The 16812-nt window shown below is 35.4% G+C and overlaps 1 protein-coding gene across 1 annotated transcript in view; it reads left to right on the top strand.

Annotated features, from left to right (window-relative positions):
• The window catches only part of LOC142326531 (stalled ribosome sensor GCN1-like), a 202653-nt gene that overhangs the window by 149615 nt on the left and 36226 nt on the right, over positions 1-16812 (top strand). Inside the window, exons 25-26 of the mRNA XM_075369108.1 lie at positions 4923-5071; positions 9555-9681. Of these exons, the coding sequence (XP_075225223.1) occupies positions 4923-5071; positions 9555-9681 (276 nt within the window). The remainder of the gene's footprint in view (positions 1-4922; positions 5072-9554; positions 9682-16812) is intronic.

The raw sequence follows: 16812 nt of genomic DNA, 5'->3' as shown, positions 1-16812 counted from the left end.
TGTTCCTCATCATGAACATTCTGGCGGCGTCTTTAAAAGCTCTAACCCATTTTCATGCCGTTCCATCGCTCGTAATATGTTCTCCATACACTTCACCGATCCGACGATGAATTTCAGCCGGTTTCACGTCTTTAGTACTAAGAAAACGAATCGCACCATGTATTTCACAGACGGTGGGATTCTCGATCGGCTGAGGCATTTTAAAAACTCACAAACAAACGTAAATACAGTGAAATATTTCTGTAATGGCGTCTGTGGCTTGCCAATAGATCAGGATGTACATAGTGCGCATGTGTGGAATGCTGACTGCAGTATAGCAGCGGTGTAATTTCAAAACTGTACTTACTTTAAAAACACGTCTTGTATTTAACTTTAAATGCAATTCATATGTAACTGTTCTTTATGTCGTCTATATAATGTATTTATTTGGAGTGAAATTTGTATGATTAATATGTTTTTATCTTGTGACTCAACGCATATTGTGAAAAGTAGGTTTTTTTGTATTTGTTAAACCGTCTTAGATATATACGAAAAGAAATTTTCTGAAATCTGCAGCAGAGTTTGTAGAAATGAAGCAGGTCAGGGAAACGCATATTACATCTAGGTTTATTTAATTTGGTGATTAGGAATGAGTAATATTAGAATGCGATGTTTGATCGTTTCAGTTAAGTTTATTATAATTTTGAGCGATGACTGTGCCAGTACCTTGATAAATTATTGATTTTTATAATTCTTCTTTACCATTAAGCACATACATCATAAATATTCCAGCTCTTGACTTTTATCATTATAAGCTGTGTTACTGTTTTCATGTATAATCTTTTTTTCCACACCTTCTAATTGACAAGCTGTAGATAGAAAAATAATAATCATAATAATAATATAATTTGTTCATATGTGATATATTTTTAAGTTGTGTAATTAAGTAATAAACTAAAATTCATAAATGCCTTTTTTTTGTCTTCAGTCATTTGATTGGTTTGATGCAGCTCTCCAAGATTCCCTATCTAGTGCTAGACGTTTCATTTCGGTATACCCCCTACATCCTACATCCCTAACAATTTGTTATACATATTCCAAATGTGGTCTGCCTACACAATTTTTTCCTTCTACCTGTCCTTCCAATATTAAAGCGACTATTCCAGGATGTCTTAGTATGTGGCCTATAAGGCTGTCTCTTCTTTTAACTATATTTTTCCAAATGCTTCTTTCTTCATCAATTTGCCACAACACCTCTTCATTTGTCACTTTATCCACCCATCTGATTTTTAACATTCTCCTATAGCATCGCATTTCAAAAGCTTCTAATCTTTTCTTCTCAAATACTCCGATCGTCCAAGTTTCACTTCCATATAAAGCGACACTCCAAACATACACTTTCAAAAATCTTTCCTGACATTTAAATTAATTTTTGATGTAAACAAATTATATTTCTGACTGAAGGCTCGTTTCGCTTATGCTATTCGGCATTTTATATCGCTCCTGCTTCATCCATCATTAGTAATTCTACTTCCCAAATAACAAAATTCTTCTACCTCCATAATCTTTTTTTCTCCTAGTTTCACATTCAGTGGTCCATCTTTGTTATTTCTAATACAATTCATTACTTTTGTCTGGTTCTTGTTTATTTTCATGCGTAGGACTTCATCCGTGCCGTTCATTGTTTCTTCTAAATCCTTTTTACTCTCGGCTAGAATTACTATTTCATCAGCAAATCGTAGCATCTTTACCTTTTCATCTTGTACTGTTACTGTAGGATGTAGAGGGTATACTGAAATGAAACGAGTAGCACTAGATAGGGAATCTTTGAGAGCTGTATCAAACCAGTCAAATGACTGAAGACAAAAAAAAAAAAAAACTGTTACTCCGAAACTAAATTGTACTTTAACATCATTGACTGCTAGTTCCATGTAAAGATTAAAAAGTAACAGGGATAGTCAACATCCTTGTCAGACTCCCTTTTTTATTACGGCTTCTTTCTTATGTTCTTCAATTGTTATTGTTGCTGTTTGGTTCCTGTACATGTTAGCAATTATTCTTCTATCTCTGTATTTTAACCCTAATTTTTTTAAAATGCTGAACATTTTATCTACGTTATCGAAAGCCTTTTCTAGGTCTATAAACGCCAAGTCTGTTGGTTTAATCTTCCTTCTACTATTAATCTGAGGCCTAAAATTGCTTCCCTTGTCCCTATACTTCTCCTGAAACCAAATTGGTCTTCTCATAACACTTCCTCCACTCTCCTCTCAATTCTTCTGTATAGAATTCTAGTTAAGATTTTTGATGCATGACTAGTTAAACTAATTGTTCTGTATTCTTCACATTTATCTGCCCCTGCTTTCTTTGGTATCATTACTATAACACTTTTTTTGAAGTCTGACGGAAATTCCCCTTTTTCATAAATATTACACACCAGTTTGTATAATCTATCAATCGCTTCCTCACCTGCACTGCACAGTAATTCTACAGGTATTTTGTCTATTCCAGGAGCCTTTCTGCCATTTAAATCTTTTAATGCTCTCTTAAATTCAGATCTCAGTATTGTTTCTCTCATTTCATCTTCTTCAACTTCTTCTTCTTCCTCTATAACACCATTTTCTAATTCATTTCCTCCGTATAACTCTTCAATATATTCCACCCACCTATCTACTTTACGTTTCGTATTATATATTGGTGTACCATCTTTGTTTAACACAATTAGATTTTAATTTATATACCCCAAAATTTTCCTGTATGCTCCGTCTATTTTACCAATCTTTACATAAATGCTTATGAAATAATTAAAGTGAATACAGTTAATTATTAAATTCACCTAAATTATTAAATAATTTGTACCGTTAGAATTTTTCGTCGATAAATACCGTACGATAAATGAAGGTAGAGTGTTTCATCTCTCAGTTTCATTTGGAAGTTCTGCATCGAAATCGGGCAATCAGGCTTGGCATTTTTCATATGTTGCAAGCTTTTTCTTTCGTAAGCGATTGTAAAAAAGCAGGTAGCATTTAGGCCGTAAACGAATGAATAAACAATTTTAATGTACTTAAATATCTACAATTTAGATCAATAATTTTTGCATACCCTTACATCTTGATGTACATTTATGTTAATGAAACGTCTTGAGAATTACCGATCGGGAAATTGGGTCGGAAGTGTAAGGTAAAATGGCAGTGGCAAACTACATTATTCTTATAGATTATCCAAAGTTGGAAATCAGTTTTGTTCTGTTTTTAATGGTTAGTTACTAGCTAACTGTTGATGCTGCATTAAATACAAAAATAAACAATAAACAAAAGTTATGAACTCATGACCACCTGTTATGCCCTTGAAAATTTTGTACAGGGTGATTCAAAGAAACGGGAAATTTAAAAAATTAAATAACGTTAATGAAAATTTTTTTTAGAAAGTGAATTTTATTTTGTGTAATTGTACAAATGTTGCCGTATTAGGATACATACATTTTAGTTTATTTTTTAAAGATGACATCTTGCAGGTGACCTCCTCTTATACGTAAACACTCACGAAGTCTCTTCGTTAAATTGTTCATGGTTTGACGTATCATCACGACTGGAATTTCCGCAATTGCCGATCTTTGCCGTCGGTTCTTCCGTTGTAGCAGGTCTTTTGTGGAATACTTTGCTTTTAAGGTAACCCCGCAAAAATTAATCGCAAGCTGAGAGATCAGGCGATCTGGGAGGCCATCTAATGTCACAATTTTGTGAAATGACACATTGTCCAAACAATCGGCGTACAGCTGCCAACAATATTCATGCAGTATGTGACGTTGCTCCGTCTTGTTGAAACCAGGCTGTGTTAAGAATCGGTGGAAATCTCTTTTGTTGTTCCACAACAAAGGTTTCAAGCACGGCTACGTAATGAGCCGACGTCACTGTAATCGCAAGACTGTCGTCATCCTCAAAAAAATAAGGGCCTATAACACCGTAAGATGACAGCACACCACACGGTCACTTTCTGGCTGTGCAACAGACTCTGGTGTAGCTGCGTAGGATTTTCTTGTGCCCGGTATCTGAAATTTTGTTAACAAATCCACTGAGGTGGAAATGCGCTTCGTCTGACATCCACAGTTCGTGAACAAACTCTTCGTTATCGTTTATCTTCTGAAGCATTACATTACAGAATTGTGCTCGCACAACCGCATCGTTCGGTTTCAGTTCCTGGACGATCTGCAACTTGTACGGATGGAATTGCAAGTCCTTCACTAACATTCTTCGAACGCTTGAACTATGCGATTGTAAAGATGCTGAGAGACGACGGATTGACCGATGTGGACATCGTGGGACAGCATCTTGTAAAGCTTGAACATTCTGTAGTGTACGGACGGTTTGCTCACGGCCTGGAGGTTTCTTTTTTATTGTCGAACCGGTTTCCTCAAAATTAGATATCAATGCTTTAATCGCATGTGCTGATGGAACACGGCCGTGCCGTCCCAGATTAAAATGATTGCGAAACTCTCTACGCGCCCCTCCACACTGTCATTGTTTTTGTAAAACGCTTTGATAGCAAATACACGTTGCGCACAACTCCAAGGATCCATGACAACTAAATGGCAGGTTAGGTTAGAGAGGCTGGCGCCACTTATCAAGTGGTACCAATCGCTCACGGCTATCAACACAACTTTCAAAATGTCCCGTTTCTTTGAATCAACCTGTATTTAAATTTGTAATAAATGGTCTTATCGATTGATATTAGTCATAAAGGTTACAAAACAGATTGTCAGTTTTATATCGTTTGATTTTATGGATTTTTTTTTGGAAGCGGCTACTTTTGTATGAAAGTGTGTGTATTTCAATCAGTTTTTTCTGAATTCGTCTATTTATTATAATTTCTCTTGTTTAGATCGTTAATTTTCTTTTCGATTAATCACGATCAGAAAAAAATATAAACTGTAATTTTCTTAATTCCAGGCATTAGCTGATGAAAATGAATACGTCAGGGATACAGCGTTGAAGGCTGGTCAGCGAATTGTTAATTTATACGCTGATTCTGCTATTATGTTATTATTACCGGAATTAGAGAAAGGACTTTTTGACGATAATTGGAGAATTAGATACAGGTTTGTGTTTTTTATTATTATCACTGCTTTTAGTTACTCTGTTCATCCTAATCTTTTGAAGCGTCAGTAAAATGTGAATGTTAGTGCCAGCTGTTTCGAAATTATGACCGAAATTGATGTGCTAATATTTATAAGGCTAATAATGTAGTAATGTGATTTCTACTGAGAGGTACGACTAATTTTATATTACTATTATTACAATAATAGTTTTTATATGGTAATTTTCATTACAAAATACTGTAACAGTATTCCACAAAAAGGCTGTTTTGGATAGCTTTGTACTGAAAAGGAGTGAATAAAAGATTTGAATTTTTACGTACTTTTATTTAAACATGTTTTTTAAACCTTTGCAACATGTTTAAACAACCCGGACGAAGATCTGTGTTCTTTAAACGTTGACCTCTGTCGGGTCAGTTTAAAGAAGAAATTGAGAAGTTTTAGTCTTTATTTGCCTTTTTTTTTTTAATTTGATATCGTTGATAAAGCAAAATAAAGGCTGGTGAAATAGAAACCGATATACAGTATTTAATGATATCTTAACGTTTTCCCATCACAATGATATCCGCGGTCGATTAGTGCTCTACGAAAATGTTGGTATCTGATTGCCTCTCTTCATATACTTATGCTACCCTCTTGTGAAGAAAATTTCAAAAAATTACAGTATATTAAAGAGATTTAACAGATTCTGACGATAAAAAAACCATTACGATTCAATATTTTTTATGCCTGTAACAACAAAAAAATTGAAACAGTACAGAAATTACGATAATTTAATTGCAGGATTTTTTTTGCGCATTTCTAACGCGTTTTTTTATTAGCGAAACTTTTTTTTGTTTTTTTCTTTATGAAACGTAGTTAGCAAATTTTAAAAATAATACTTTCAAGCAAATCGGTTGAAAATTGGGCAAAATATGATGAAACACCCGTGCTATAAATCACATATGTTAGTATAAGTGAATGTAGATTCTGAAAACTAAGTTTTATCAAAATTTCCACCGCTTAAAAACTATTCAGATTGACAAAAATCTCTATCTCTCTCTCTCTCTCTCTCTCTCTCGCTCTCTCTCTCTCTCGCTCTTTCTTTCTCTCTCTCTCTCTGTCTCTCTCTCTCTCTCACACACACACACACCAAACACACATACCACACACACACCACACACACACACACACACACACACACACACACACACACACACACACACACACACACACACACACACACAATCTAATGAGGTTTGGCACCTTTTGCCATTTTTTTCAGTACTGGCAGGCGAGCTATGATATTTTCCCTACCAGCTCGAACAATTGTATGTGAGGGTAAAGATTTCAACACGTCTTGTCTTTTCTAAGGGTGAAATCCAAAGGCGAGAGGCCATCACTTTCAGTATCATATAATCTACCCATTCGGATTGGTCTAGTAATGAACACATCTTCCCAAATCAGCTGATTTGGAAGTCGAAGAGTTCTAACGACTTTTATACAGATTTTAATACTATTTTTTATTTTTTTTTTGTCTTCAGTCATTTGACTGGTTTGATGCAGCTCTCCAAGATTCGCTATCTAGTGCTAGTCGTTTCATTTCAGTATACCCTCTAACAATTTGTTTTACATATTCCAAACGTGGCCTGCCTACACAATTTTTTTCCTTCCAATATTAAAGTGACTATTCCAGGATGCCTTAATATGTGACCTCTCTTCTTTTAACTATATTTTTCCAAATGCTTCTTTCTTCATCTATTTGCCGCAATACCTCTTCATTTGTCACTTTATCCACCCATCTGATTTTTAACATTCTCCTATAGCACCGCATTTCAAAAGCTTCTAATCTTTTCTTCTCAGATACTCCGATCGTCCAAGTTTCACTTCCATATAAAGCGACACTCCAAACATACACTTTAAAAAATCTCTTCCTGACATTTAAATTAATTTTTGATGTAAGCAAATTATATTTCTTACTGAAGGCTCGTTTAGCTTGTGCTATTCGGCATTTTATATCGCTCCTGCTTCGACAATCTTTAATACTAGATCGTGGATACTGGAGTTCTTTCGTAGTTTGGTTTCAATTAACACATCTCAGGAGTGGTCGACCTGAGACTGTACAAGACTACACTTCATTCACATTCGTACATATCATCCTCTATCTAAGTAGTATAGTTAGAAAAGGGTTTTATGTAGAGTCCTGATGCGAGTAAATTCAGTTATACTTAAATCTGTATTTTTATCTAATTTAGTTCGGGAACTTTTCAGACTTTAATGTTTATACCCTACTCTAGCTGCCTTAATAAAAGATTTCTGTTGGTATTCTCCTCTTTAACACTTTTGAACCCTCGGCTTCTCGGCAGGCACATGGTGGTCCATGGTAACTGAGCAATTTAGATCGATTTAAAAAATTCCTATTCATGATAATTTTAAAATTTCCTTAAAAGAGTTTTATCACTGAAAGAAAAGACATTCAAATTTGTTTCATGTAAAAAAAGACATGCGAGTTACCAGAAATTACGTTTCATGTTGAGATTTTCCTTCCAAATGCAGAAAAAAATTAGCTGCAATACAAGCAATTAATATTTTTTTTAAATTATTAAATGTATTTTAATTTATTTATATTGCATATAATGTATTTTTAGAAACACAGAAACGTACTCTTTCAATATAATATAAATTCATTTAGATATCACTTAGAAGTAAAAGGTTATGTCACTTGAAAGAAAACCTTTTTTATAGAACAAATATATATATATATATGGTATATTGATATACATGGTTATCATAAAAGAATGGTGCGGTTTTGAACATGGTTTAAATTAAAACAGAATTACTTACGGTTTATGTTTTTTATTTTTCAATTTTGTCGTCTCAAACATTTTTGTACGTAATTAATAAATTTCAATATGTGCGCCCTTAGTCGCTCGACAAATGTCCAAAACATGCTCAACTTCTCTCCAAACATTAGTTAACATTTCTTCGTTAATGGTTGTCATTGCTTCATTAATCCTGTTTTTTAAGCGGTTTAGGTCGCGAATTTTTTGCATATAAACAACGCTTTTGATGTACCCCACAAGAAAAAAATCGCAAGGTGTCAGGTCTGGACTCCTTGGAGGCCGAAGTACTGGTCCTTGTCGGCCTATCCATCGATCTCCAAATTTTTCGTTCAAAGCGTCTGTGACCGATGCATTAAACTGCGGGGGAGCACCATGTTGTTGGAAATGAAGTTGATGGATGGTTTCGAGTTCTCCAGCTGAGGAAAGCAATAATTGGCTAACATGTCAAGATACGCGACTCCATTAATTGTTTTTTCAGCAAAGAAGAAAGGCCCTATTACATGATTTTTCATCGCGCCACACCAAACGTTAACTTTAGGCAAATCACGTTGTTTCACAATAATTGCGTGTGGGTTTTCAGAGCCCCATATTCGTGAATTGTGTCTGTTGTTAACGCATCCATTCACGTGGAATGTAGCTTTGTCTGTAAAAATTATATCATCTAAAAATGATTAGTTTTCACTTATTCTGTCCGACATTTCAACAACGAAATTGTAACGTTTTACACCATCATCGGGTTTCACTTCCAGCAGTATCTGGATTTTATAAGCGTGTAATTTCACTTTTTTATGTAAAACTTTGTGAACTGTTGATTTTGGAATACCTAATTCGACGCTTTGACGGGGGATGGACTTCCCAGGACTTCTAATTGCCGATCGTCTAATTAGTTCAACCGTTTCATCCGGTACACTTGGATTAAACGATCCGGTTTCTTCGAATCGTTTGAATCGATGTGTTATGTTATTTTTATGTGGTGGTTCTCTTCCAAATTCGCGTCTAAAATTAAGGATTTAATTCGGGTATCAATAAAACACACTTTGCTTTGTCTTTATCCGAGAACATAGTAACTCGCTAAACTCACAGCGACAACAATACAAGAACTGACGTTGCGGTTACAACTGCTGATAAACTTATGGGTTGGAGGCTTTCAGGGATATCATATAACATCTAGAAATTTCTCTACAATCTTCATATGAATTACTGAAACCGCACCATTCTTTTAGATGATAGCCCTGTATATTAATATAACAAGTGTACATCTGACTACCACGAGACATGTAGTAACGAATTGTAATTTTCCGCTAGCGATTGGTACATTCTGGTGGTTAGCTAAGTGGTACGCACACATACAAATGCAATTTAGTGTATGATTTTTTTTTTAATTGTTAATTCCCTTCGTTTTAGTTTATTCATAGATTGTTATTTTTAAGTGTTTTGTACAGTGTGGCAGTGTTTATAATTATAAAATTTCTTTCTTATAGAATTAGATTTTATTATTAATTTCAACAGAATTTTAAAAAATTACCTCATCTTGTTATTCACCTGATTTCCGAAATATGTTACTTTAATACATAATTTCACTAATGTAACATCATTTCCTCTAATTACATTTTGTAAATTAAAACATATTGTTCATTAAAGTTTAGCGATCTGTTGTTTATAAGTTATTCTCCTTTACAGTTTGTGCAGCTACTGGGTGATCTGTTATATAGAATATCTGGTGTCTCTGGTAAGATGAGTACTGAAACTGCGAATGAAGATGATAATTTTGGTACTGAGCAGTCGCACAAGGTATTTGTTACATAATTTATAATTTTTTATTAAGACTACAGGCATATTGAAAATAAATTAGTGTGAATATCGATCAAGTAATCCTGGATGATGGACAGTTAAGTCTACTTCTGATCATCGTAATTACCAACCTGTTGGAAATAGTTCTTCCATGCACTAATAGGGAGCATGTTTTTAACACTACAATAGCAGCAGCATAATATTGACACCCTTATAATTTAAGGTTTCACTCGTTTCATTATAGATGTTTCAAAACGGATTCATCCCCTTTGTTTGACGACATACGTTCCGTAACGGAACGGAACGCAAGAATGGCGGGAGTTTCAATATTTCTTCCTACAGATCGCAGAGCCTGGACAATGTCCGTTGCTGCTGTATCTTTCTATTATCGGTCGGGTTTCACGGGTTATTTAGTGGCGGTTATAAATTATAAGTTTTATTTGTGGACAGATTTGGTAATTTGCTTTACTGTAATTTATTTACTGGATTTGGCCATGATAGACTAAGCTTTTGAGCCTAGTAATCCCGGCGTGATTCCCCTTCAGTCCATCCACTGAAGTACCTTCAGTTCCAGCACCTATGGGCTAGCAGGAGTGCGCCTACCGGAGCTCTAGTTATTTGGAGGAAGAAACGCACCCTGTTCTCCGGAGGGAGTCGCATATGCTGACTAAATGAAATTGTGGTTTCTTCGTGGGACGGTGTGGGGTGTTGTCTAGCTTTTTATAGTTTTAACAAAATCTAATTGCGAAAACGGTCACTGCCGCGGCCGAAATTTTCGTGCAGTTTTCATTTATCGGTTGCACGATATAGAGGCTCCTAAGTCTGGTTTGTCATTTTTTTGACTCTCGTACCGCCTTCTTCACGGTGGTTCATTTAATACGGCATGAGGCCGTTTTCTTATATCCTGTGGAGTACGGTCCTCTCGGCAGATGTCCCGGAAATGGCGTTGTTCGGACACGGCCGCTCTCCCGAACATTCTGCGTGCCTGCGACACTTCCACTTTGCATACGGTGTGTAGTCCCGCATCATAGCGAAGAGTGATGTTTCTGATGAATCACAGTGCTCCAAATATCGTTCTAATTTCTTTTGAAGCATGGAGTTCAACAAAGCTCCCCATGTCGGGTAAGCATATGTTAGAATCGATAGGATGTATAGCCGAAAAATGAGCAATTTGGTCGCCAGTGGATATGGGCTGGCACTGTTTAGTACTTGTAATAGTGAGGCCCTGACGGCCTTTGCTCTTTGGGTCACATATTTAACATGTTCTCCTAAGGTAAGCCATTTGTCCAGGACTACTACCAGGTATTTGACTGTTTTCTCAAAGGGGATTTTCTCTCCTGAGATTTCCATCTGAAGCACATGTCTTGTATGTGAAATCACTGGCACCGATTTTTCACCATTGACCTTGATTCTCCACATATCGAACCACGGCTCTAATAGATCCGGTTGCCGTTGGAGTCTCTCGATCGTGTAATCTATCTACACTTCCGGATTCATAATAATATGCCGTATCGTTTGTGTATAGAGCTGTTTTAAGTCCTTCTGACAGCGGCATATCGTTGACGTAGGCCGTGTACAAGAATGGTAAAAGCACTGCTCCTTGGGGGACTCCAGCGGCTAAATTACCTGTAATAACCTTACAGTAAATGTTCTAAATGATTTCCTGTAACGCCAATCCAGGTTTGTACATGTTTCATAACATTAGCAGCGACTTTTTGTAATATTCGATCTGTAATGTTTGAAATCTCACTTTCAATGTTAGCCTTCAATTTGTCAAGTGCATGAGGGTTGTTTTTAAAAATACACCTCCCAAAGAAAAACGTCTGCCGGTGTAAGATCTGGGAGTCATTGAAGCTACTATCCTTTTGATATCAAATGATGGCTAAAAAATTCCAGTAACATATCCAGCATTTCATTAAAAGTACGACAATATTGCATTATCCTGCTGGAACCAACGTTCTTGTTCGTGTAAATCTAAAACGGTGATAGACTGTTTTATTAAGTTGCGATAAACCACACCGTTTACAGAATTATGAAAAATAAAGGTCCTGTTACACGACCCTGGAGATTGCACACCAAACACCAATTTTATGCGCATGCAAAGATCGTTTGTGAAATGTTTGGCTGTTAATGTAACCATCCAAGTGAAATCATATCTCATCGCTGACTAAACACGATCCAAAATTTCAATATTGTTATCAGCGATAAGCAAACAATACTGTGAACGTTTTCTAAAGTCTATTTCTTTCAGTACTTGAACAACATCGGTGTGATAAGCATGAAATTATAATTTGTTAGTAGTCCTGAAAGCTGTGGTTAATGAAAACTCAGCCTGTAAAGATAATTTTGGGAGCGATTTTTCCAGGTGAGCTAGTCAAATTTTCTTTTGCACCCTCCAGAATTTTAATAGTGATGTTCAACTTGTGCTTTTTCGATTATGCGTACCCCTAGTCTCGTGAAATCTATTAATCAAACGCAATATTGTCGATTTATTAGGAACCGAAGAATTGAAAAAAATTTTATCCGAACCTCGTCTCAATAATACACATTCGTCCTTGGAAAACAACATAGTTAACGCAATAGAATGAATTTATACTAGTATAGCACTAGTGTATAAGAACAACATTTCAACTGTTAGAAACTGCTAACCTTGAGTACAGTGTTGCCAACTGATATGTAGAGAGAGAGAGATAAAATTTATTTATGCGTGAATTCTATCTTTTTAAAGTTGCATTCTTTTTAAACACTCATTCATTTTATAACATGAATTCTTATTTTTCATTATTTGACAGAGATTTCAGGAATGTAAAAATATTTGTAGATATTTCAGAAAACCGACCGGATTGGTCTAGTGGTTAATTTGTCGTTGCAAATGACAAATCAGCTGATTTTAAAGTCAAAAGTTCTAAGGATCACATCCTAATAAAGGTAGTTACTTTTATACAGATTTTAATACTAGATCGTGGATACTGGAGTTCTTTTTGGTAGTTGGGTTCAATTAACCACACTTATCCACGGTAGTTGACTTGAAACTGTACAAGACTAAACTTCATTCACATTCATTCATATCATCCTCTGAAGTAATACCTTACTGTAGTTCTGGAGGTTAAACAGAAAAAGTAGGAGATATTTCAAGAATATTAAAAAATTATTAATTTATAATTAATTTATTTCAAAGTTATTAATTAATAATGAAAACTTATTCTTCTGTGTAGTGTAATGCTTAAACGTACAAGGTTTGTAAATAAAGTAGAGACCACTTTTTTTTGGCAGCCAAAGTGGCAACACTGTAAAGTTACTAGTAAACATATGGTAATATGAACAGCTGATTTATATAAGGTATTAATATTTTTAGTCTATTGTCGCCATGTGTGACGTAAACGAACTTTACATGAAACGAGTTTTTGTTGTGCGTTATAAAAAATGAGCGATACTAATTATGTGTTAAACTCTGTGAGAATGCTACAAAATTGAAAAGGGCGATGATGCTTTGTCACGACAGCCAAGTTTTTAGGTGGTTTTAAAGCATTTTCAGATGGCCGGGAATCAGTTGCAGACGATCCACGCTCTGGAAGACCATTAATATCAAAAAGTGATGACAATATTGAACAAATCAGAGACTTTTGGAGTTGTTAGTCTACAAAGAAATTCTTGAAAGACTGCGGAAAAGAGTTGTCCGTGTGAGACCAGCCATCAAAGACAACCGGATAATGCGTCATGACAATGCACCTTGTCACACTGCTTTCTCGATTAATGAATTTTTGGCAAAGAAAAAGATTCCTGTAGTTGTTCAACCACCTTATTCACCTGACTTGAGTCCCTGCGACTTTTTCCTGTTCCCGACTTCAAAAAAAACCTCAAAGGGGACACCATTTTGGAACAGTTTTTTTTTTCTGTCTTCAGTCATTTGACTGGTTTGATGCAGCTCTCCAAGATTCCCTATCTAGTGCTAGTCGTTTCATTTCCGTACACCCCCCTAACAATTTGTTTTACATATTCCAAACGTGGCCTGCCTACACAATTTTTTCCTTCCAATATTAAAGCGACTATTCCAGGATGCCTTAGTATGTGGCCTATAAGTCTGTCTCTTCTTTTAATTATATTTTTCCAAATGCTTCTTTCTTCATCTATTTGCCGTAACACCTCTTCATTTGTCACTTTATCCACCCATCTGACAGCTTATTATGGCTTCTTTCTTATGTTCTTCAATTATTACTGTTGCTGTTTGGTTCCTGTACATGTTAGCAATTGTTCTTCTATCTCTGTATTTGAACCCTAATTTTTTTTAAAATGCTGAACATTTTATTCCAGTCTACTTTATCGAATGCCTTTTCTAGATCTATAAACGTTAAGTATGTCGGTTTGTTTTTCTTTAATCTTCCTTCTACTATTAATCAGAGGCCTAAAATTCCTTCCCTTGTCCCTATACTTTTCCTGAAACCAAATTGGTCTTCTCCTAACACTTCTTCCACTCTCCTCTCAATTCTTCTGTATAGAATTCTAGTTAAGATTTTTGATGCATTACTAGTTAAACTAATAGTAGAAAACATACTTTGGAACAGTAGAAAACATTAAAAAACAAAAATGTAACCGGCCATCTGAAGGACATTCCGATTTCTGAGTTCCTATACTGCTACAGAAGAGCGGGAAAACCGTTTGAAACGTTGCATGGCTTCCTAAGGGAATTATTTCAAAGGTTGATAGAGTCCACGTATAATTGGATTGTGAATAAAAGGTTTTTCTGAACCGGTCTCGTTACTTTATTTACAGACTTTGCATGCAGTTTTTGTTCAGTTTAGAGTCGCACAGAAATTTTACCCGATGAACAAGCTGATATAGCTGCTAAGGCATATAGTATAGGCATATGTACCTTACTCACCGGGTTGGTCTAGTGGTGAACGCGTCTTCCCAAATCAGCTGATTTGGAAGTCGAGAGTTCCAGCGTTCAAGTCCCAGTAAAGCCAGTTATTTTTACACGGATTTGAATACTAGATCGTGGATACCGGTGTTCTTTGGCGGTTGGGTTTCAATTAACCACACATCTCAGGAACGGTCGAACTGAGACTGTACAAGACTACACTTTATTCACACTCATACATATCATCCTCATTCATCCTCTGAAGTATTATCTAAACTGTAGTTACCAGAGGCTAAACAGGAAAAGAGAGAGGCATATGTACCTTAGTATATATAGCTACTGTACAAAATATCTATTTTTAAGTCGTGCAGACTTAATCATTCTTTACATAAAAATTTCCATTATCGTTCTTTATCTTACTGCTTGCTCTTGTAATTGATGTCATGCAGATTAATGGCAAAGATTTACGCTCAGTTTTGAAATTATCTGAATAATGAAAACTGTGGAAGCCGATTTAAAATAACAAAATTTTCATCTCGTTAATGATAGTTTAAGTTAGAATCTATTGCGATTAGAAATTTTGTGAAACCACCTCGTGTATTCTACTGTTATTAAGGCATTCATGTAGAGTTTGGCTGCCAACATCCATGAAAGGTTGGATGACTATATTTATTTGAATGAAAAAAATCACTTCTAATATTGTTGCAAAATCATGAAAATTTTAAGATTCGTGGTACTGTTATCTAATGAAATTTACTAGGTTTGGAATATAATCAACATAATAATAAATAACAATGGCTGTGCAGCGTAATGAGTTGTGATAATACTCGATTTTTATAGTTCGTCAGTGATCAAATAAATAGCTTCAGACATTTCAAGGAATTATTATATTCATGTCAGTTCTTTCCACGTTTTAATTATTTCATATTCTTTTTTTCAAGTGTGTGTGTGTTTTTATGGGGGAGCATAATCCTCTAAGAAGCTAATAGTTTGATATAAACTAATTTTTCTAGGATTTTGAAAAATTAAGTAACACAAAGAAGAAGAGTGGATTAATAAAAAGTGTTCAGAAGTAGAAAGAGAAATGAACATCGGTAAAATAGACAGAGCATACAGGAAAGATAAGGAAAATTTTTGGGTACATAAATTAAAATCTAATAATGTGTTAAACAAAGATGGTACACCAATATATAATACGAAAGGTAAAGTCGGTAGGTGGGTGGAATATATTGAAGAGTTATACGGAGGAAATGAATTACAAAATGGTGTTATAGAGGAAGTTGAAGAGAGTAAAATGGGAGAAACAATACTGAGATCTGAATTTAAGAGTGCATTAAAAGATTTAAATGGCAGAAAGGCTTCTGGAATAGACGGAATACCTGTAGAATTACTGCGCAGTGCAGGGGAGGAAGCGATTGATAGATTATACAAACTGGTGTGTAATATTTATGAAAAAGGGGAATTAACGTCAGACTTCAAAAAAGTGTTATAGTTATGACCAAAGAAAGCAGGGGCAGATAAATGTGAAGAATACAGAACAATTAGTTTAACTAGTGATGCATCAAAAATCTTAACTAGAATTCTATACAGAAGAATTGAGAGGAGAGTGGAAGAAGTGTTAGGAGAAGACCAATTTGGTTTCAGGAAAAGTATAGGGACAAGTGAAGCAATTTTAGGCCTCAGATTAATAGTAGAAGGAAGATTAAAGAAAAACAAACCAACATACTTAGTGTTTATAGACCTTTCTTTTTCCTGTTTAGCCTCCGGTAACTACCGTTTAGATAATTCTTCAGAGGATGAATGAGGATGATATGTATGAGTGTAAATGAAGTGTAGTCTTGTACATTCTCAGTTCGACCGTTCCTGAGATGTGTGGTTAATTGAAACCCAACCACCAAAGAACACCGGTATCCACGATCTAGTATTCAAATCCGTGTAAAAATAACTGGCTTTACTAGGACTTGAACGCTGTAACTCACGACTCCCAAATCAGCTGATTTGGGAAGACACGTTAACCACTAGACCAACCCGGTGGGTTGTGTTTATAGACCTAGAAAAGGCATTCGATAACGTAGACTGGAATAAAATGTTCAGCATTTAAAAAAAGTTAGGGTTCAAATACAGAGATAGAAGAACAATTGCTAACCATGTACAGGAACCAAACAGCAACAGTAACAATTGAAGAACATAAGAAAGAAGCCGTAATAAGAAAGGGAGTCCGAAAAGGATGTTCCCTATCTCCGTTACTTTTTAATCTTTACATGGAACTAGCA

Source organism: Lycorma delicatula, chromosome 6 (genome assembly GCF_047948215.1).
Source record: "Lycorma delicatula isolate Av1 chromosome 6, ASM4794821v1, whole genome shotgun sequence".
Taxonomy (NCBI): Eukaryota; Metazoa; Arthropoda; class Insecta; order Hemiptera; family Fulgoridae; genus Lycorma; species Lycorma delicatula.
This window is presented reverse-complemented; position numbering and strand designations above follow the sequence as displayed.